This window comes from Stenella coeruleoalba, assembly GCF_951394435.1.
Source record: "Stenella coeruleoalba genome assembly, chromosome: 11".
NCBI lineage: Eukaryota > Metazoa > Chordata > Mammalia > Artiodactyla > Delphinidae > Stenella > Stenella coeruleoalba.
In genome coordinates this window covers 7,056,104-7,079,436 of record NC_137157.1, presented here as the reverse complement: position 1 = coordinate 7,079,436, position 23,333 = coordinate 7,056,104, and the positions used below count along the sequence as shown (strand labels likewise).

The 23,333-nt window shown below is 41.2% G+C and overlaps 2 protein-coding genes across 3 annotated transcripts in view; one reads left to right on the top strand and one right to left on the bottom strand.

Moving 5' to 3' along the window:
• Positions 1–1,463: 1,463 nt before the first annotated feature.
• Positions 1,464–7,899, bottom strand: NDUFA6 (NADH:ubiquinone oxidoreductase subunit A6). Its single transcript, XM_079938149.1, has 3 exons — positions 7,736–7,899; positions 2,396–2,511; positions 1,464–1,675 (listed from the first exon to the last, which is right to left on the bottom strand). Exons 1-3 carry the CDS (start codon positions 7,869–7,871, stop codon positions 1,544–1,546), a joined length of 384 nt encoding a protein of 127 aa, XP_079794275.1. The 5' UTR covers positions 7,872–7,899; the 3' UTR covers positions 1,464–1,543.
• Positions 7,900–8,097: 198 nt separating this feature from the next.
• LOC307193970 (uncharacterized protein) overlaps positions 8,098–23,333 on the top strand; it is a 32,333-nt gene continuing 17,097 nt past the window's right edge. Inside the window, exon 1 of one of the 2 annotated variants that reach the window (XM_079936593.1) lies at positions 8,098–8,426. The gene's annotated coding sequence lies outside the window, so the exon portion shown is untranslated. The remainder of the gene's footprint in view (positions 8,427–23,333) is intronic. The other variant, XM_079936592.1, reaches the window with a different exon arrangement.

Sequence of the window (23,333 nt, the reverse complement as noted above, 5' to 3'; positions counted from 1 at the left end):
AATACAAGTAGGCTCTAGTTGCAGTTTCTTCACCCTGCTGTCCTATCTGCTTCAGCTGAACAAATAGGTCTTTGATTTACAACCCAGGGCCTCCAGGCCCCTATGGATCCACAAGGTAATCATGGGGACCTGGGACCAATCTATCTTCGTTATTTACGAAAGCCCAATGGCTGCACAGGCTAACTAAAGGCTCAGCTTTTGTGCTGAGTAACACTCGCTAGTTATCCCATGCAATCAGAAGAAGCTTTGATTGTTTAAAACTCCTTGAGAAATACCACTTTTTAGAATTCTTTCAAAACTTGGATTCCTTAGATGAAAAAATAATAAAGGGCAAGAGGAAACCAAATACCGTATGCTAACACATATACATGGACTCTAAAAAAAAAAAATGGTCATGAAGAACCTAGGGGCAAGACGGGAATAAAGACACAGACCTACTAGAGAATAGACGTGAGAATACGGGGAGGGGGAAGGGTAACTGGGACAAAGTGAGAGAGTGGCATGGACATATATACACTACCAAACGTAAAACAGCTAGCGGGAAGCGGCCGCATAGCACAGGGAGATCAGCTCGGTGCTTTGTGTCCACCTAGAGGGGTGGGATAGGGAGGGTGGGAGGGAGACGCAAGAGGGAGGAGATATGGGGATATATGTATATGTATAGCTGATTCACTTTGTTATACAGCAGAAACTAACACACCATTGTAAAGCAATTATACTCCAATAAAGATGTTAAAAAAAACAACAAAAATAATAATAAAGGGGTTGCTGGTGCTGAAAAATTTAGGAATCATCAGGGTGACTGTACCTATAGATACTGAACCCCTTTCTCCAGCATTTAGACTGTCCAGGGAAGGAACAGAGAAGACTACCATCCAAAGCAAACAGATCAGGTCTTTAACCTGGGTCAAGATTTATTCTCATCGCTAGAGCCACACTCCATTTGCAAAGGGAATACTTCTGTGCGTGCACTGAACAGCTGTGTCCCCTAGCAGGATGCCTGATTGACAAGTTAATTTCATCTTTAGGACCAATGCTTGTTGCGGACAGGAGGTTAGGCCTCTGAGCAGCCATTTTCTTCAGAACCCAGGGAAAAACAGCCCAGCTTGTCAGCTCTACTTCTGGGCCTCTTCGTGCTGCTCGGATCCTCCTCCAGTAGCAAGAGCTGGCTAATTTTGGATAATCTGTGCCATTACACCAAAATATCCAATCCTGGGGGCTGTAGAAACACAGCTAAGTTAACAAAGCCATCCAGCATCACACCCAGAACGGCAGTTTCTGAGCAGATGGCCTCACCATTCCTGTTTACCAACATGCAAGGCTCTGAGAAAAGAGAATCTAATTTACTGGAAACACCACACTTCAGGAGACAGGAAAGAACAGGTGGTGTGTTCAACTTGTTCAGACGAAAAGTGAGACTGCAGAAGTAGAGCTTCTCATTGGTTCACCAATGGAATTCTATCATGAAATGACCATCATATATTGAGTTTATTTGTGCTCTAAAATATTTAAATATCAACATGCACTTTTCCATTGAGTGATTTCACGGGTCGTGCCCAACATAGAACTTGGACAGGAAATCCTTTGGCCTTGGTGCTTCTGTTTCATGGAAAAACCGCATAACGTGTGTCCGCTGCTTCCACACTTTAATTGTTTCTTCCAGTTCCATCTTTCCCTGCACAAGTGAGGGGAGAGGTCTTCAGTCAGAGTGGTTGAGTGGAAGGAATACAACACTGAAGGCCAGGACTCGATTCTCTGCTCTGGCACTGACTTGCTGAGTGACCTTGGGCAAGTAACATACTGCATCTAGACCATACTTTCTGCATCTGGAAAATGAGGTGGTTGGACTAAGTAATTCTGAGACCTTTCAAATACTCCTTAACTCTCTGGCTGACTGGTTCCAAGAGGAGACTTTAGGTCACCAGGCCTCTGCCCCGACTGCCTAACCTGACTGGCTTAATTTACATTCCTGCTTAACATTCTTTCCGTGTTATTTACTGGCCCATATGCTGAAGTTGCCACTGATGCCAATGAGACGGACCAGAGAGACAGAATCAGGCCCAGGATCTGACTCCATGGCCTGCTCTTCCAGCTGAAAACTGGCAACCAGGTGAAGCAGTAACTTCCAGGGATGAGGTTCAAGAAGAGTTCAAACTTTCCTCTGTCTGTTTTTAGTTTTAAAATGTAAGCCCCAGTGGATTTTCCCTTGAATAATCTTATAATCTATTTAACCAGGTGAGAACCTCCAAGTTGAACTATTCCTTTGAAACACTATGTAACAGTTGCTGACCTAGTAGTTGCTTTTAAACTTGGAGATAAAATGTTCATCTGAGAAGACTGAGAAGCTCTGGACAAATTGGCTGCTCTTTAAAATCAGTCAGGGAGAGTTAGTTACCTTAATGACCAGAAGATCAACCGCCCTGGGGTCTGTGACGTGGGCATTCTTCATAAACATTTCTCGGACTTTATCCCGTCCCTGTTTCACAGAGATGTCTAGCTTGAATAAATGCACTAAAGAAAAAACATGATTCAGAGTAGAGATGGTTAAAACATGTTTTTAAAAAAACTGAGTCAACGGCTAGTCATTGAACACATAGGTTGCCCATTCATTCCATTCACCAAATACTAGCCTGACCTTAAGCTAGGTGCTTGAGGATGTGAAGAAGCGTGAGATATGGCACTTGCTCTCAAAGAGCGTATTTGTTTGGGGAGACAAGCCCACTGCATTTGAAGAGGCAGTATAGCACAGTTCAAGAGTATGAACAACCTGGGTTCAAATCCCAGCTCTGTCACTTATCAGCTATATGATTCTGTGTATGTTCACTTCTCTATGCCTGAGTGTATTTATTTGTGAGTGAAATAAGGACGACAACAGCACATACAACTACAGAGCTGTTGTGAGGATTCTATGAGAGAACGGTGCCTGGCATGGAATAAGCTCTCAATAAATGTTAGCATTATTATTACATGGAGCAACTGACAGAAGATGACATGGCTGAAATTAATGTACAGTGATATGGTGCGGGTTTGTGCACCATGCAAACTTAAGAGTTGAGGGAGACTGCTGAGTGTGCAGGTAGGGAAAGGCATCAATCCAGCAAACGATTACTACCACATTAGGTTACCTGGAAGAAAGAGAGGAGTTTAAGATGTAGCTCCTGCTCTCTAGGCCTTAAATCCATGAGTGCAAATATTAAAATCACAATATTCAGCGATCCCTGATTAAGTGCTAAAATAGTGGCACAGACTCAGTGACCTGGGAGTTTGACAAGGCATATAGATGTCCTTTGAAAATTAGGTGTTTTTATTTTCATCCTCTGGCAGTTGGACTTCAGTGGATTTGCTGATGGCAAGGACATGAACAGGGCCTTGTGTGGTAGGTGGAATAAGGACAGAAGAGGGGCACACGAGGCTCAGGGGACAGCATAACCAAGGCTCACAGGCTAGAATGAGCACTGTGGTTGAGCAGAGCAGTGGGCTCATTTGGTGAGGATACCCTGTGGTGTGGCCATTCCTGTGACATGTCCACTCTCGTCTATGGAACTATCACAACCAGCTCTGAAAACCATGAGGGCTATCTAGTGACTGAATTAATCAACAACAAAGTTTGAATCTTTAATTATACTCATAACTTAGTGATGGCAATAGAAAAATAAAGCTTCTGCTGAGGAAGAGATCATGCCAGGCTGATTCAACCAAAGAATAAGCAATAGCAGAAATCTAGTAGGAGAAACTGCATCCCAGCTTTGCAGGTAAGTGTTAACAGAGAAGACAGAGGATCACATGAGAAAGAACTCAGTATCCAGTGGTGTGCTGGAGCAGGCTGCCATGGTGAGCCAATTATACACATCTCTTCCCAAGTCGGCCGTCACTGACTTCACTTTGATAGCTTAAAATCAACCGTGGTGGGAGTATCTACATCATTGAAAATGGTAAACACTATAAATCTAGATTTCCTGACGGAGAGTTAGCTGTTAAACACCACAGTATCACATGTGGAATTTTAGAAAAGAGCAAACAAAGGGACCATAAGAAGACAGAGACACAAATTAATGCAAACTAATATGGATGCTGGAATTTAGAATCTTACCACTAGAGGACTGTGGGGACTTGCCTTAAGTCAGACTACTGGTCCCTGGCAAACATGGGCCTAGAATCCAGGTTGCTTATTGGTTTTTAATTTACAATTTTGTGCTCTTTTAAGGAAAGGAGTATGAGGAATCTTCCCCTGCTATCAGTGCTTACCTTTCCTGCGTTTTCATATTAGAATCCTGCCCAACCTTGGGAGAGAAAAGCGAGGTGCCTCTGTGCATACTGGGGGAGCTGGTGTCCACCTACTCCCATTCCACAAGATCTCCTGAACCACACACCAGCGCACTGGGTGTATGAATCTTCTCCTCAGGAAAACATTCACAGGCACAAATGCAAAGTTTTGCCTACAGTGTCAGTTCACGGATCCCTGAATGCCCATCTTCCCAGGTTAAGAATCCTTGTCTCTAAAGAGGCAAATTCATAGCTTTGTCCTAGTCATCCTTCTCCCACCTCAACCCCCTGAACACACCCCCTCCACCAGTGAGAAAGGCTGCAGGAAGGCAAACAGGAACAGCCTAAGCTATAGCCCACTCAACTGTTCTTTGGTCTAAATCAGTGGTTGTCAAACCAGTAACGATTTTTGCCCACCAGGACATCTGGCAACATCTGGAGGCGTTTTTGATTATCACAACTAGGGGGGAGAATGCTAATGGCATCACTGGGTGGAGGCCAGGGATGTTGCTAAACATCCCACAATGCACAGGACAGTCTCCACAACCAAGAATTATCCAGCACAAATGTCACTGCTGAGAAGCCCTGGAGTAAATCATTTCCAACTGTTCTTTCTCAACTCACAGACTCCTGGCTTAATCTTCGAATCCTGCATATTTTAATTTCGATTTGAAAAAATTTGAGAGGCACAAAAAGAAGATATGGAAGTGCCCCTTTTGGATGAAGGTGACTTCCATAGTCTGTGTGTTTTCCTCAAGTTATTGTTAAGGCTTTTCTGAGTCAGGGAGGCTCTGACAGGTTAGGAAGGATGACACTGATGGTTCTCAGCCGTCTGCTCCAATTCATTTTGGTAGCATTCATACCAAGTGCCGGGAGATCCTTAGATGGGAAGGCAGCATGGTGTGATGAAAAAAGAACATGGGATCTGGGGTCAAACAAGCTGGGTAAGGTCTCCACACCATCATGAACTAGGACCTTGCCTGGGGTACAGCCTTCTCAGTCTATTTCTTCATCTACAACGTAGGGAAGACAATAACCTCTTACCTAACTCCTTTACGGGAATGTGGTGAAAATCAAGTGACAACATCTTATAAACAGTAAAGCATCGATACTGATGTTAACTATTAAAAATTTCAGCACTTACTTCCCATACCTCTGTTACATTTTGGGTTTTAATGATCTGGTTATATATGCCTATCTTCCTGACTAGACCATAAGACCCTGGAAGGCAGGGTTGTGTTTTAGTCACTTTCATATCTCTCTAGGCACCCAGCACTGACCCTGTAGTACAAGAGGTACCCAATGAAATGGAAATTAAACAAATGAATAGTTTCTATAGAAGGTCTCCTGTTGTGCTGTAACCAGCAAGCAGCATGTAGTATTTCTTCAAAGGAGGGAATCCAAGGCAGTTTCGTTCTGTGCTCCCATGTGGAGGCAACCACCCAGGCAAATGGCACTCTGTTCCACAAGCGCAGCATAACTGGGTCCCGTGAGATGCAGGGAAAACTACAGCAGAAGCTGAGCCAAGTGTAACAGCTGGACAATCAGGGTCTGAAGTCTGGCTCTTCCACTTACTAATGGTGTGAGTGAGACAAGTTTATGTGCCTCAGTTTTCTCATCTGCAAGACAGGGAAATGATTAGAACCCACCCTAAAATGAGGCAATGTAAAGCATTTAGCATAGTGCTGGGCCATATGTATGCATTTCAATGAATGTTAGTTATTATCAATACTTTTACTTATTCCCAGTCCTTAGTTTGGATCCTCAGCTGGAATCCCCAATGATGGATGTCATGACACCAGTGTACACACAGGCCTGAGAAAACGACAAGCTACAGATCACTGATCCTCCCCACTGACCCCCCGCCAACCTCCCCCTGCTCTACAGGCTCCTATAACCCCCTGCCTTCTCCTCTTCTCAGGACCCTTCTGACTGTGGGCTTATCTTCTCAAACAGTATTTGAGGGAAAGTCTTGGAGGGTGTTGATTTTGAACGAGCTAGATACCTGGGTTCTATCCTTAACTCAGTCACTGATTTTTACCGTTTGCCAACTATTCTTTCTGCCATCTGGGTCTTGTTCCCCATCTGTCCCCTGAAGGCATGTAAATTTGTAGTCCCTGAACCGCCCGGATCACTCCGGTTTCTCCCTCCCTTGTATCCTGTGGGTCTAAGTTATGGTCATGGGCAACCTCTCAAAAAGTCAGCTTGAGGACAAGTGACGCTGGAGCAGACACAGCTCCCGTACATTAAAGAGCTGGGTTCTGCACGGAGTGTAAGCCCTACACATAACAGTAACAATAATAACAAGACAGCAGTAGCAACCAGCACTTAATGAGTGTCTAAGTGTCAGACACTATCCTATTCAACAGAGCAACTCTCTGAAGAAGGTACTATATATTATCATTCTACAGATGAGGAAACTGAGGCATAGCGAGATGAAACAACTTGCTCAGGGTCACACAGCTACTAAGGGGAAAGTGAAGGCAAGTCCATGTAACCACCACATTCTACACACAGGCAAGGAAGTGGCACCCTAAGGGGTGCTATGGCGCTCCAGCTCACTTAAAAACACGATAAAACACACTAAATCAAATCAACAAAATTACCAAATATCGACAGTCCCTGACATCTGTACTGCCCTTGACAGTTCAGATGGGATTTTCCCCAAGTTTTCTTTCATCGGGTACACGGGGCAGCGCTGAGGGGGATGCCAAGATGAAAAAAAGTCTCTGAACGTGGGGAGCTTATATTTTAATCCTTCGGGTGAACACATTGGTTCTCTGACATCCAAGCGAAGACAGGGGTTCTGAGGGGGCAGGGGAAGGAGTTCCTAAGGAATACTAGGGGCCTGTGGCACTAGGTAAAAAGACTTTGGAGACTGGGGAGGGAGGCACCTCACCCGGAGGGGCTGGAAAAGACACCACTGTCTGATTGGATGACCTTGGAAAAGTCACTTCCCTGCTCCGGTTCTGCTTCTTTCTCTGTGGGGGATGTGGGAACCAGATGATCGCTCAAATCCCACCGCCCCTTTGTTTATATAACCTAATGGATGTCTGTAAACACATTCACGAACTCTAGTTGACTCTGGGTTCCAGATCCACCAGGGGCTGGCTCTGGGCCTTGCGCGGATCACTTCGTCTCTAGGTGCTTCCGCTGCCTCATCTATAAAGTGAGTGTGTCACTGACAGTCCTTGCTCTCCCTCCCAGGGGTTCGGGAAGAATTACGGGGGACAAAAGGGCAAGGGCGCCCTAGCAGCGCGGTTCCGACGCAGAGCACGACTGGTCTGACCCTGGCGCCGCCGCCGCCAGGTCAGGTCCACCAAGGCTCGTGTGGCCCTCCTCCCCTGAAGCGCTCGGGATCACCTCTGCCCAAGCTGGTGACCTCGGCTCGGCCCGGCAGAAATGGGAGGCCGGGACGGCGGCGACCTTGGGCGGCTGCCTCCGGGGCCCCGCGTGCGCCGCTGCCTCTCACCAGTGTTCGGCACCTCCCGATACCAGGCGCGGTAGAGCTCGCGCACCCTCCGCTTGGCCTCGTTCATGTCCCGACTGAAAATGGGCTTCACCAAGGTGTTGGCCGCAGCAGCGCGGCGGAGGCCGCTTGCCGCCATCTTGCGAAAGAAACCACCTCCCAACTTCACCCCGTTTCAACCCGTAAGTCTGGCCGAGGGACAAATCTTTTTTCTCATTGGCTAAAACTTAAAGTCCCGCCCCTAAACTACTGGTGGGCGGGAGAACGGCTATGGGTCTCTCTGATTGGCTGAGAAGCCTCTCTCTCTCTCTCTCTCCCTCTCTCCCTCTCTCCCTCTCTCCCTCTCTCCCTCTCTCCCTCTCTCCCTCTCTCCCTCTCTCCCTCTCTCCCTCTCTCCCTCTCTCCCTCTCTCCCTCTCTCCCTCTCTCCCTCTCTGTGTGAGAGAGGCAGGTGGAGGCTGCGCAGGCTCACCTGCGGAATCTTACGCTCGGCCGTTGAACGTCCTAACGGTCGCCCGACCGCGCCGCCAGGGGCCGCTCGGGCCCAGGCCAGCCGTTGTGCCGCGAGTTGGCGCGTGCCTGCTGTCTGGCGTCCACTGCGTCACGCCCGCGAACTGCCCCGGGCGCTACTGTGGTAGCGCCCATCCACACGCACGTCGTGGATCTTCCGCGCTTGGGCCGTGGGCCCTGCTGAGGCAAGTAATGGCGCCTGGGCTGCTGTGGCGTTGGCCTGGCACCTCTGCGGCTTTTCCGCAATAACTTTTTCCCCCCTATAAACCAGCTCTTTTGAAGCGAGGTAGAGACGTGAAAGTGCTCTCCTGGCCTTGAGCTTCTGAGCTTCTCGACCCTTCTCCACAGCCCAGGGAGGTGGGTTATATCATCAGCCCCATTTTAGACGGGGATGTTTTCATCCCAAACTCTGGATCTCTGTGAAAAACAGCCCAGAGTTTTGGAGCTGGAAGGAACCTTAGGTCGTCCATTCTGGGTACCTCTCTCTTTCCTGGCATTTTTCTTTTTTTTGGCCTTGCTGCAGGGCATGAGAGATCTTAGTTCCCCCACCAGGGATTGAACCCGCGCCCCTTGCAGTGGAAGCACAGAGTCTTAAGCACTGGACCAGCAGGGAAGTCCCTTTCCTAGCATTTTTCTACTGAGGCTATCTCTGAACATCAAGGGGAGCCTGGAAGGGTAAAGGGAAAAATAACAGCTAACAACATGTCAGGCCGTGCGTAGATTTTCTACTTAGTCTTAGTTAATCTCATAGATCAGGTGGGTACTGTTAGCATCCCCATTTTACAGGTGAAGAAAGTGAGGTGGTGCAGCCTAGGTCACTTGCCATTTTAGGTTCTGCCCCAGACAGACTCCTGCCTGGAGTCCACTGGTCATTTCTGAAAATGCAGTTGATAGATACTTTGTGAGTTTTGGGGAAGCAGCAGGGGTCAGGGCTGAGCTTAGCTCTGGAACCCCAGCCAGCATGGGGGATGGCCCTGCATCTAGCCCAGTCTTACCCATTTTAAAGGGTAAAAAATTGGATTTTTTCCCTGTATTATTTTTTAAAATGTATTTGTACATTTAAATGAATTATGCATGAAAAGAAAGCTTGTAACATTGTGACTACCTAGAGGGGTGGGATAGGGAGGGTGGGAGGGAGATGCAAGAGGGAGGAGATACGGAGATACGTATATGTATAGCTGATTTACTTTGTTATAAAGCAGAAACTAACACACCATTGTAAAGCAATTATACTCCAATAAGCATGTTAAAAAAAAAAAGAGCTGAGGTGATAAAACAAAATGAGACAGTGTATCTATAGCCTGCTGTTAAAGGCATCTACTAGATATTAGTTAAGAAAGAACTTTTGAAATATAAAAATGTGGTAACTGTGAGATGGGGTAGTGGAAAGAAATAGGAACCAAGAATAAAAGCCTTCCCCAAAAGTTAAAAAAACATGTAACATATGTAAGTGATAAAGCATGGTAGAATGGGAACTTTTGAACTTCAGTACCCACCTCAAGAAGTTGTAGTACAGTTAACATTTATGTATTGTGTACCATGCTCCTGGTAACCACTGTTTTACATTCTTCAGGCACATTAACTTGTTTAAGCCTTGAAACACACCTGTGAGATAGGTGCTGTTATACCCATTCTACAGATGAGGAAACTGAAACACAGAGGCTAAGTTACTTGACAGTACTGGGTTGAGACCCAGGTAGCTGACTCCAGAGTCTGCGCTCTACCTCTGATACCCACCTGTGTAATTCTGACCTGGTTCATGCTCCTGCCTCCTCTAGGAGTAACCACTGTCATGAGTTTAGTGTTTAATATTCTTATGCATTGAAAAAAAAAAGGTCTCTAAAACAACTCACAACTGGGGGAAAATATTTGCAAATGGTATATTCCATAAAGGACTTGTATCTGGAATATATAAAAGACACAACTCAAAAAAAATAGCCCAATTTAAAAATAAGCAAAGCTGACAACACCAAATGCTAATGAGGATGTAGAGCAGCAGGAACTCTCATTGCTGGTGCGAATACAGCTAGTTTGGAAGACAGTTCGGAAGACAGTTTGGCAGTTTCTTGCAAAACTAGCATACTTTGTACTTCCCTGGCAGTCCAGTGGTTAAAACTCCGTGCTTTCACCACAGGGGGCTTGGGTTCGATCCCTGGTCCAGGAGCTAAGATCCCACATGCTGTGAGGGGCAGCCAAAAAAAACCCAAAACGAACAAACAAAAAAAACTAGCATACTCTTACCATATAATCCAGTAATCACACACCTTGGTATTTACCCAGATGAGTTGAAAACTTATGTCCACACAAAAACCTGCACATGGATGTTTATAACAGTTTTATTCATGATTGTCAAAAGTTGGAAGCCACAAAGGCGGCCTTCAGGAGGTGAACAAATAAACTGTGGTACATGCAGACAGTGGAATATTCTGGAGCATTAGAAAGAAATGAGTCATGAAAAGACATGGAGGAAACTTTAATGGATATTACTAAGTAAAAGAAGCCAATCTGAAAAGGCTACATACTGTATGATTCTAGCTATATGACATACTAGAAAAAGGCAAAACTATGGAGCCAATAAAAAGATCATTGGTTGTCAGGGACTAGGGTAGAAAGAGGGATGAATAGGTACAACACAGAGGGTTTTTAGGTCAGAAACCATTCTGAATGATGCTATAATGGTGAATACATGTCATTATATACTTGTCCAAACCCACAGAGTGAACCCGAATGTAAACTGTGGACTTTGGATGGCAATGATGTGTCAATCTAGGTTCTTCCATTGCAACAAATATAGCACTCTGATGGGGCATGTTGGTAGTGGGGGAGGCTGGAGGGTGGGCAGGGCAAGGGGTATATGGAAACTCTGTACTTTGCACTTAGTTTTTCTGTGAACTTAAAACTGCTCTTAAAAAAATAGCCTTTTTTTTTTAAATGGGCAAAGGCTTTGAATAGCTGTTTTTCTCAAGAAGTGATACAAATGACCAATAATACATGAAAAGACACTCAGCGTTCATTAGGTAAATGCAAATCAAAACCGTAAGATACCATTTCTCACCCACTAGAATTCCTAAAATAGAAAACAGACAACAGTCAGTGTTGGTGGGGACATGGAGAAATTGGAACCCTCGTACGTTGCTGATGGGAATGTAAAATGGTACAGCTACTTTGGAAAACAGTCTGGCAGTTTCTTAAAAAGGTAAACATGGACTTACTATATGATCCAGCAATTCCAATCCTAGTATCTACCCAGGAGAAATGAAAAGATTTGTCCACACAAAGACTTGTATGTGAATTGTTATAGCAGCATTAGTCACAATAGCTAAAAAGTAGAAACAGCCCCAAAGTCTATCAACTGGATATACCAAAAAAAATTTTTTTAAGTGGATAAACAAAGTATGGTACATCCATACAATAGAAAACTCTTCAGCCAGGATGAACCTTGCAAACATTATGCTCAGAGAAAGAAGATAGACACACAACAATACAGTATGATACCATTTGTATGAAGGGTTCAGGAAAGGCAAATCTATAGAGACAGAAAGTAGATTAGTGAGCTGAGTAGAAATGAGGAGTAAATGTGTAGCATAAGGTTTCTGTTTAGGCTGATGGAAATGCCCTAAAATTAGTTCATGGTGATAGTGTACAGCTTTGTAAATATACTAAAATTTATTGAATTGTACACTTAAAATGGGTGAAGAATGAATTTTATGGTATGAAAATTATATCTCAATGAAGCTGTTGGAAAAAAATGGTCTCAGGACTTCCCTGGCGGTCCAGTGGTTAAGACTCCACACTTCCAATGCAGGGGGCGCGGGTTCGATCCCTCGTCAGGGAACTAAGATCTCACATGCCACACAGCGCAGCCAAAAAAAAAAAAGGTCTGATGATTTTTCAAATGTGTAAAGTCCAGTGTGTCTTAATAATGCCTTCTTCCTTTCATCACCTTAAAAAAGGAAAAAACCCTATTTGTCCTTACTAAAAACAATTATTTTAGCAAATTGGACAGGATAGCACAGTACAGAAAATAAATATCCTCTGTAAAATTAGAGGCAATGTAGCATATCGTGAAAAAAATTTATTGTCAGTCCCTGATATCAGTTACAAGCTGCATGTTACCTTTCCTCCATGAACATTGGTTTCTGCATCTGTAAAACGGGCATAACAATGGCTACCACACAGGGTTGAGAGGATTAAATGAGATAATGTATATACTAGGAAGTGCCTGGAAGAGTGTCTGCTTCACACAGATGTTTGATAAATGTCAGTTTTCTTTCCTTTGCCTACTAATCAGATTATGAGAATCCTGTTAACTTTCTTTAGCCTCAATCCCTACAACACATTTACAGAGTATATCCTAGTGACCAAGAACCAGTGGAGGGTGGTAGTCTTGTTGAGGTGGGAGGGTTGGAATGCACCCAGGGCATTGCCTAGATGCTGTGTTTGCATCTTAAGCCCCCATTTTTTACTTACATTATATGTTATGGATTAATACAAGTAGAGATTTCTAAAGGTGATTTTATGAACATTTAACCCAAGATTTTCAATTTAACCCAAATTTTTCAATTTTCTGTAGAAAAGAATATTACTTTTTTTTGGTAGGGGACATTGATGTACATACAGGTTAAGAACTAACCACTATCCCTAGCCACCTCTCGCCACTGTCGTTGGTGCCCAGTGAATGTTAAATTGGGTTGAATTGAAGACCTCAGCATTTAAGATACTTATGCTGTTGGTAGTGGAGTGAGAACTAGATCCCAGAATTGTTTTTTTAAGATTTTTTTGATGTGGACCATTTTAAAGTCTTTATTGAATTTGTTACAATATTGCTTCCGTTTTATGTTTTGGTTTTTTGGCCTCGAGCCATGTGGCATCTTCGCTCCCCGAATAGGGATCGAACCCACACCCCCTGCACTGGAAGGCAAAGTCTTAACCACTGGACTTCCAGGGAAGTCCCAGCTCCCAGAATTTTTTACGTGGGTTCGGTGTTGTTCTTCTACTCCATCCCTCCTCTCACCCCACTTTTGGCCTTGATTTAAAGCTTTTCTATCTAAAATGGTTGCATCCTTCTTCCTGAGACCACCACCTTAGAGTCAGAGATTTGAGCAGAGGGTGTTTTGGGTTCCAGTGGTATATGGGATCATGGGGTCCCAAGATGGAAGCAAAAGCAACGGGGAGGTATCAGGAATTGATCCATCAGGGCCAAGATATATAGCCACATGCCTTATACTCAGCCTTTTCTTTCTGGCCCCTGTAGGGAAGGGAAAGCAGCTTTTATAATTTTCCCTGTATTATGCTACACATTTTAAATTAAACTTTTAAGATAATTATAGATTCACATGTATAAGAAATAACACAGAAAAGTCAGATGTACCCTTTACCCAGTTTTTCCCAATGGTAACATATTGTAAAACAATAGTACTGTATCGCAACAAGGATACTGACATTGATATAATCAAGATACAGAACATTTCCATCACCACAAGGATCCCTCATGTCATCCTTTTCCTTCCTTAGTCCCTCCCTAATAAAGGGACTCCATTTTTATAATTTTGTTATTTGAAGAATGTTTTATAAATGGAATCATACAGTATGCAGCCTTTTGGATGGGCTTTTTTTTTTTTTCACTCAGCATAATTCTCTTGAGATTCATCCAGGTTGATAAATGTATCAGTGGTTTATTCCTTCTTATTTCTGAGTAGTATTCCATGGTATGGATTTACCACAGTTTAACCATTCACCCCTTAAAGGACATCTGGGTTGTTTCCAGTTTTGGGCTATTATAAGTAAAACTGTACGTATTTGTGTACAGCTTTTGTGTTAACACAAGCCTTCATTTCTTTAGTATAAATGCCCAGGAGTGCAATTGCTGGGTTATGTGTTTGTTGCATATTTAATTGTGTAAGAAACTATTAAATTGTTTTCCAGAGCAGCTGTACCATTTTGCATTCTGATTAGCAATATATGAGTGACCCAGTTCCTGTTCTGCTTTTGGTGAAGCAACTTTTTAATTTTAGCCATTTGATAGATGTGTAGGAATAGCTCATTATTGTTTTAATTTGCATTTCACTTATGGCTAGTGATGTTGACATCCTTTCATGTGCTTATTTCCCATCTTATATTTTCTCTAGTGAAATGGCTTTTCATGTCTTTTGCCCATATTCTAATTAAATTGTTTACCTGTTGAGTTTTGAGAGTTCTTTATATGTTCTAGGTGCTAGTTCTTTGTCAGATACATGGTTTGCAAACATTTTCTACCACTCTGTAGCTTGATTTTTCATCTTTTCCTCACGGTCTTTCACAGAGCAGGAGTGTTTAATTTTGATGAAAGCCAATTTATAATTTTTTTTCCTTTTGTGGACTGTGCTTTTGGTGTCAAATTTAAGAACCCTAGCCCTAGGTCCAGAAGATTTTCTATGATTGTTTTCCTAAGAGTTTTATGTTTTACATTTAAGTACATGGCCCATTTTGAGTTAATTTTCATATAAGCTGTTAGATTTAGATTGAGGGGTTTTGTTTTGTTTTGTTTTTGCCTATGGATGTCTGATTACTCCAGAACCATTTGTTGAAAAGCCAGCTTTCCTCCACTGAATTGCTTTTGCACCCTTATCAAAATTCAGTTAAAAGCTACAATAATCAAAACAGTATGGTATTGGCATAAAAAACGGACAGACAGATCAACAAAACAGGAAAAGAATGAAAAGGAAAAAAGAAGAAAATCTTGACATTTGTGACAACATGGATGGATCTCAAGAAAGACAAATACCATATGATTTCACTCATATGTAGAATCTAAAAAACAAAACAAAACAAAAAAAAGCAAGTAAAAAACAATGAGCAAATAAAACAAAAACAAACTCATAGATACAGAGAACAGATTGGTGATTATCAGAGCAGAAGGGAGCTGGAAGGTAGGCGAAATGGGTGAAGAGGGTCAATTGTATGGTGATGGATGGTAACTAGACTTTTGGTGGTGATCACTTTGTAGCATATACAGATATCAGATTATAATGTTGTACAACTGAAACTCATAAAATGTAATATACCAATTTTACCTCCAAAAAAAAAGTCAGTTGAGCCTATCAGTTGGTGACAAATTCTCTTGGTTTTCCTTCATCTGAGAATTTCCTGATTTCCCCCAGCATTCCTGAAGGATATTTTCAATGGATATGGGATTCTGGATTGACATTTCAACACTTGAAAAGTATTGTGTCACTTCCTTCTGGCCTCTATGGCCTCTAATGAGAAATTAGCTGTCATTCAAATTGATTTTTCTCATATAGGTCCTAGATTTGTTTTTCTCTGGCTACTCTCAAGGTTTCTCCTTTATTTTAGTTATAATATCCAAAGTATGTAAAGAATCAGTAGCAAAACAAATGAACAGAGAAACCAAATAACCCAATTAAAAAATGGGTGAAGGACCTGAATAGACATTTCTCCAAAGAAGATATATGAAAGGCCAACAGGTACGTGAAAAGATGCTCAACATCACTAGTCATTGAGAAAATGCAAATTAAAACCACAATGAGATATCACCTCATGCCTGTTAGAATGGCCATCATCAAAAAAACAAGAGATAACAAATCATGGCACAGTTGTGAAAGGAAAAGGAAACCCTGTTGGTGGGATTGTAAATTGGCACAGCCACTATGAAACACACTATGGAGGATCCTTAAAAAATTAAGAATTAGAATTACCATATAATCCAGCTATTCCATTTCTGGGAATGTAGCCAAAGGAGATGAAAACACCAACTTGAAAAGATATCTGCATCCCCACGTTCATAGCAGCATTATTTATAATAGACAAGACATGGAAGCAACATAAGTGTCCACTGATGATGGATGAACGGATAAAGAAGTTGTGGTCTAAATATACAATGGAATATTATTCAGACATGAAAAAACAGGAAATCCTACCATTTGCAACAGCATGGATGGACCTTGAAGGCATTATGCTAAGTGAAATAAGTCATACAGAGAAAGAAAAATACTGTATGATCTCACTTACATGTGGAATCTAAAAACAAAAAAAAAAACCCCCCAAGTCACAGAGGCAGAGGGTAGAGAGAGGGGGAATTAGAGAAAGGAGGTCAAAAGGTACAAATTTCCAGTTTTAAGATAAATGAGTACTAGGAATGTAATACACAACATGACTATAGCTTACACTGCTCTATGATACATAAGAAAGTCCTTAAGAGTAAATCCTAAGAGTTCTCATCATAAGGAGAAATTTTTTTTTCTTTTTATTGTATCTATATGAGAAGATGGATGTTAGCTGAACCTACTGTGGTAATTATTTCACAATATATATAAATAAAACCATCATGCTGTATGTGTTAAAATTTTACAGTGATGTATGTCAATTTCTCAGTAAAACTGGAAACAAAAAACTAAACAAAAAAATAATATAATATCATCAGGATTTTGATTGAGATTGCATTGAATATGGATTATAATTGAATATAGAAATGACATCTTGGAAATTCCCTGGCTGTCCAGTGGTTAGGACTCTGTGCTTTCACTGCTGAGGGTGTGGGTTCAATCCCTGGTGGGGGAACTAAGATCCCACAAGCTGTGGGTGTGGCCCCCCCGAAAAAAAATGACATCTTTATACTGCTGAGTTTTCCTAACAGGGAACATAGAATGCTTTACACATAGTATGTGTATGTATATTCAGACCCTAAGAGAAACTCAAGACCTTTGGATGGGGATCAGAGAACAGAGCATTTGTTGCTCACAAAGCATCTTGTACCTGTTCCCCACACTAATTCTATTTTCTGCTGTGTCTGCTGTTAACCCATTTGGTCCAGTGAGTTCTTAATGTCAGATATTGTATTTTGTTCTAGAATGTCTATGTTATCTATTGCTATGAACAAATTACCTCAAAACTTATCAGCTAAAACAACAAACATTTATTATCTCATGGTTTCCTAGGGACCAGGAATCCAGGTGAGGCTTAGCTGTGTGCCTCTGGCTCAAGGTCCCTCATGAGGTGGTCATCAGTCAGCTGGCACTGTGGTATCATTGAGGGCTCACCTGGGCTGGGGAAGAGAGTGTGAGGTGGCATCCACTTCGTGGTTGTTGGCAGGCCTTGGGCCCTCATCACTTGGGGCTCTCCACAGGGCTGCCTCATTATAAGGCAACTGTTTTCCCCCATAGCAAGTGTTCAGAGAGTGAGAGTGAGTACAGTGTTCAAGATGGAAGCCACAGTCTTTTTGTAAACTTATTTTGGAAGTGACATCTCACGTCTACCAAATTTATTCAATAAATCCAGACCACACTCAAATGAATACTAGGAAGTGGAGATTATTAGTGACTATCTTAGAGGCTTTCCTACCACAGTGTCTATTTGATTTTTTACTGATTTGAATTCTCTGTTGAATTACTCTAGCTCTTCATCTGTTTTGTCTATCTTTTTGTCTTATTTTCTTTAACATGCTAATCATAGCCATTTTTAAAAGTCCCTATCTGCTAACTCCAATATCTAGATTATCCCTGGGTCAACTTCTTTGACTGTTTATCTCTTAATTATCAGTTAATTTTTCCTCCTTCTTTATAAGTTTAGTAACTTTTAACAAAAATATTTATTTATTTGGTTGCACTGGGTCTTAGTTGCAGCTTGCTGGCTCCTTAATTGTGGCAGGCGGGCTCCTTAGTTGTGGCTCATCAGCTCCTTAGTTGCAGCACGTGGGCTCCTTAGTTGTGACATGCATGTGGGATCTAGTTCCCTGACTAGGGATTGAACCCAGGCCCTCTGCATTAGGAGCGCAGAGTCTTAACCACTGTGCCACTAGGGAAGTCCCAAAGTTTAGTAACTTTTATTGTTAGCTGGACATCATGGATATGTTGTAGATTATGTTAATTTTTCTCTAAAGGAATATCAAGAAAAATAATAGATACATGTATATGTATAACTGAATCACTTTGCTGTACACCTGAAACTAACACAACATTGTAAGTCAACTATACTCCAATATAAAATAAACGTTTTTTTAAAACCACAAAAAAATAAAAAAGGAACATCAAGTTTTGTTTTGGCAGGCTTTGAGGCTTGAATTTAGGTTTCAGTTGTTTGGAAGTATTTTAGTTTTGCCCATAGTTGTAGATGCAGTCCTTATTCCTAGGGGATGCTTTTCTGGAGTCTTAACTGAATGCCTGGAGTATGCACCAAAATCTCTTCACTTTGGCCAGGCCCAGTCTCCAATGTCATCCAGCACTATGTGACTCTGAATTTCCCCATGTGCTCTCAGCTCCCCAAAGTTGTATGCTACGCTGTCTTATCTGCTCAGCCCAGCAGGTGGCCAAGGACTCGAACATCTATACTCAGACCTTTCAGGCTCTTTGCCTATGGTTACCTCCACTTCACTTCCCTGACCCTCAAATTCTGTGACACTAGCAGCCCTAAACCCCAGGCTCTGCCTCTTATACCCAGTAAGAATTCTGCTCCCTGTCTTGGCTCGACCACTCCAGGTCACACTTAGGGAAGTACCCTCAGGAGAAAATCTGCATTGGTTGCTCTCCATGCCTAAAAGTAGTTGAATGTATTTTGTCCCCTTTTATGTTTTATGTTTGTTTATTGTGCAAAGGTAAATCCAATACCAGCTACTCCCTCACGGCTGAAACTTTTAAGTCCTTGAAAAGCCTTAGTGGGAAGCCGATATTTCACCAGCTCTATTTTTTTTTTTTTTTTTTTGGTACGCGGGCCTCTCACTGTTGTGGCCTCTCCCGCTGCGGAGCACAGGCTCCGGACACGCAGGCTCAGCGGCCATGGCTCACGGGCCCAGCCGCTCCGCGGCATGTGGGATCCTCCCAGACCGGGGCATGAACCTGTGTCCCCTGCATCAGCAGGCGGACCCCCAACCACCACGCCACCAGGGAAGCCCACACCAGCTCTATTTTTATTTCCACTGTGCTGTTTCTTTTCCCTAATAGACAATTCACTTTTATGGGTGCCATATCCTCTCTTATCTTTTTGAGGATTTTAATATTTACTTTAAAGTCTCTTTTGATTTTCTCCATTAACTCTTTTCCTTAGTCATTAGTTTTTTTTTGTTTGTATAGCATTGTGCCTCTCTTTTCTACTGTTGGTTTTCTTCAAATATTTGGCAAGTTCTGGCTAAGTGCTCAAGTCTGTCTTTGAGATTCTCTGATGGATTCTCTTTGAATGGTTTTATTTACTGTGAAGTGGCATTAGTCTCTGTGGAGTCAAGATAAGACATTGCTAGGCAGGGTACACTTGTGGTTAGACTTTGGGATAATGGGGGTCCCCAGACCTGCTGGGTGTTACCAGCCATCCAGCAAGGGGCCTCACAATCATTGCTCTCACCTGGTGGTTGATGCATCTGTTTTTGTCTGCTTGCCACAGGTGGGGAAAGAGAGGAAGTCAGTCATCTTTTTGCTTCACATGAATCCCCAAACCAATCATCCCAATAAGTTTCTCTCCTGCTCCCCAGATCTGTCACTCTGACGGACAGAGACTCCCAGGGACTCTCTGCCTCTCACAGTGATGTTCTCCTGCCTGTATTTTGTTCTTTGGTTTCCTCTGTCAACCGCATCCTGCCTGCCTTCCATTTCTGAGAGATTCCTTATGGCTTCTGGTTCAACAGGGTACCACATTTTGCTTTCCAGCGCTATTATGGATTTATTTAAAGATCTACTTTCTTTTACCTCTGTTGTTTGAGGTAGGAGAGAGAGGCACTGTACACAGATGGCAGTCTGATGTCTGGCCTTAGTGGCTCCTGAGAACCTTTCTGTTGTCTTGACACCGAAAGCTGACTTGGCTCAGCATAGAATTCTTGAGTCACAATCATTTTCCCTCAAAACTCTGTAGAACATGACTACACTGTCCTTTAACATTTAGTATTTCATGTGGTAATTCTTATGCCATTCTGATTTCTGATTCTTTTTTCTTTTTAGGTAACCTTTTTTTTTTTCCTGCCTTAATGTTTTCTTGTTCTTTACGTTCAAAAATCTTAACCAGGATATGTATACATATGGAAAGCTTGGTGTTACTTTTGCCTCATTAAGTCAATTTAAAATTATATGATTTAAGGGTCAAGGCTTCCTTCACTTCAAGGAATTGCATTTGCACCTTTGTCTAAAATCAACTGACAATATATGGGTCTATATCTAGACTCTATTCTGTTCCATCTCTCTTGACATCAGCAATCTCATACTGTCTTGATTACTGTCCAACTTTACTTTTACAAAATTCTAGGTTGTTGGCACTTCCATATGGACTTTAGGAACAGCATATCAATTTCAACTACCAAAAAAGTTTGCTGAAAATTTTATTGAGATTACACTGAATCTATAGATCAATTTGAGTGTGGAATTCACATTTTAATAGTTTTGAATCTTCTGATTCACGACCTTGGTTTATCTCTTCATTTATTTAGGTCTTTAATTTCTTTCAATAATGTTTTGTAGTTTTTAGTGTACAGATCTTCCACATATTTTTTGTCAGAGTATTTCATATTTTTGATGCTATAGTAAATGATATTTTTAAAATTTTAATTCCCAATTGTTCAGTGCTATGAACAACTGACTTTTAATACATTTGTTTAAGAGCACTTTTAGGTTCACAACAAATACAATTGGTTTTTACATATTGATCTTATATCCTTCACTTTGCTAAACTCTGGTAGCTTTTTGGATGATCCCACAGGATTTTATACACAATCATGTTGTCTGCAAAATAAAGGCAGTTTTATTTCTTCCTTTCCAATCTGATTACCTTTTACTTCTCTCTTTTATTTTTTAATTTTAATCTTTGTAGTTCATTGAAAGAGGTGATCATCATTTAATGGCTGATTGTATCAAATCTGAAAAACATTAGTATAATCAATGAGCAAAATTATGATATAGATGCAAGTGAGAGGTTTTTGTCTCATTTGCAATTTGCAGCATAAATTGATGAGGGAATGTTAACACAAGTAGTTTTGTAAGTTATGCATGTAAAGGGCTGAATCATCGCAGTCATGAGGTTCTGACTCTAGAAATCTGTTACTAAAAGTATACAATTTGACTTCAGGAAAAAAATCAACAAGTGATAATAAATCAGATTTTAGGTTGGTTACTGGACTAGATTAAGCATGGTAAGGGAAGTCTGATATTATGCTGCTTCTTTGACATCGTTGCCCCATTCAGGAGTGTGGTAGGTTTACCGATGGTGTAAGGGATAATTACTTCTATTTCTTAACTTAGTTCACTGTCTAAAACTTCCAGTACAATGTTGCATAGAAGCAATGAGGGCAAACATCCTTGCCTTATTCCTGAATTTAAGGGGAAAACCTTCAGTATTTTACCATCGGGTATATTGTTAGCTCTAAGTTTTTCATAGATGTCCTTCATCAGGTTGAGGATGTTCTAACTACTCCTAGTTTGCTGGGAGATTTTTTTCAGGAACAGATGTTGATTTTGTCAAATGTTTTTTATGCATCTGTTGAGATAATCATATGATTTTTGTTTTTTAGTCTATTAATATGGTGAATTATATTGATTGGTTTTTGAATGTTGAATCAACCTTGCATTCCCGAGGGTAAACTCCTTTGGTAATGATGTATTATCTTTTTATATGTTGTTGTTTTCAATTTGCTAAGATTTTGTAAATAATATTTGCATCAATGTTTATGAGAGATGTTGTTTTGTAGTTTTCTCATGTCATCTTTGTCTGGTTTTGATATCAGATAATGCTGCACTCATAAAACAAGATGGGAAGTATTTCCTCCTTTTTTTCTAGAAGAGTTTGTGTAGAATTGGTATTATTTCTTCCTCAGAAGTTTGGTAGAATTTACTAGTAAAGCTATGTGGACCTGAAGTTTTCTTTGTGGGAAAGTTAAATAAATTCAATGTCTTTAATAGATATAGAGTTATTCAGGTTATATATTTCTTCTTGCATGAGCTTTGGTACTTTGTGTCTTTTAAAGATTTTGTCCATGTCATCTATGTTGTCAAACTTATCCGCATAGCATTGTTCATAATGTTCCCTTATTTTAGTATCTATAGAATCTGCATCAGTCACCTTTATCATTCTTGATATTGATAATTCGCATCTTATTCATTTTTTCCTGATCTAGTCTATCTAGAGGATTGTACACTTTGTTGAGCTTTTGGTTTTATTGACTTTTTTCTTTTCTTTGTCTGTTTTCTATTTCATTTCTTTTCACTCTGATTTTTAAAATTTCTTGTGCTTACGTTGGCTTTTATTTGCTCTTCCATTTCTAGTTTCTTAAAGTAGAAACTGAGGTCATTGATTTGAGACATTTCTTATTTTCTTTTTTAATTAATTATTTATTGAAGTATAGTTGATTTACAATGTTGTGTTAATTTCTGGTGTAGAGCAAAGTGATTCAGTTATACATATTCTTTTTTATATTCTTTTCCATTACAGTTTATTACAGGATGTTGAATTATAGTTCCCTGTGCTATACAGTAGAACCTTGTTTTTTATTTTTTAATTTTTTTTTACTTTTTGGCTGTGCCACGTGGCATGCAGGATCTTAGTTCCCTGACGCCCCCATGCCCCCTGCAGTGAAACCCACGCTCCCTGCAGTGAAAGTGCAGAGCCTTAACCACTGGACTGCCAGGGAAGTCCCATGTTTATCTATTTTATATATAGTGGTTTGTATCTGCTAACCCCAAACTCCTAATTTATCCCTCCCCCACCCTCTTTACCCTTTGGTAACCATAAGCTTATTTTCTAGAGACATTTCTTATTTTCTAATATAGGTGTTTTTAGTGCTATAAATTTCCCTCCATGTACTGCTTTAGCTGCATCCCGCAAATTTTGATATTTTTTCTTTTCTTTCAGTTCAAAATGCTTTCTAACTTTCCTTTTGATTTTTTATTTCATATATATACATATATATATATATATGTATACACACACACACACACACACACACACACACACATATATATTTTAGCTGCACTGCAAATCCTGTGGGATCTTAGTTGCCTGACCAGGGATTGAACCCAGGCCCTTGGCAGTGAGCACAGAGTTCTAACCACTAGACTGCCAGGGAATTCCCTATTTCACACATATATTATTTATGTATTTATTTATTTTTGAATTTTATTTTATTTTATTTT

Excerpts from the sequence above, each read along its gene's own strand:
- NDUFA6 (XM_079938149.1), bottom strand. The coding sequence starts at position 7,871 with ATGGCGGCAAGCGGCCTCCGCCGCGCTGCTGCGGCCAACACCTTGGTG. Across the intron at positions 2,512-7,735 it reads TCGGGAGGTGCCGAACACTG|TGCATTTATTCAAGCTAGAC; the intron begins GTGAGAGGCAGC and ends TTTTTTCTTTAG. Across the intron at positions 1,676-2,395 it reads TTGATCTTCTGGTCATTAAG|GGAAAGATGGAACTGGAAGA; the intron begins GTAACTAACTCT and ends TCACTTGTGCAG.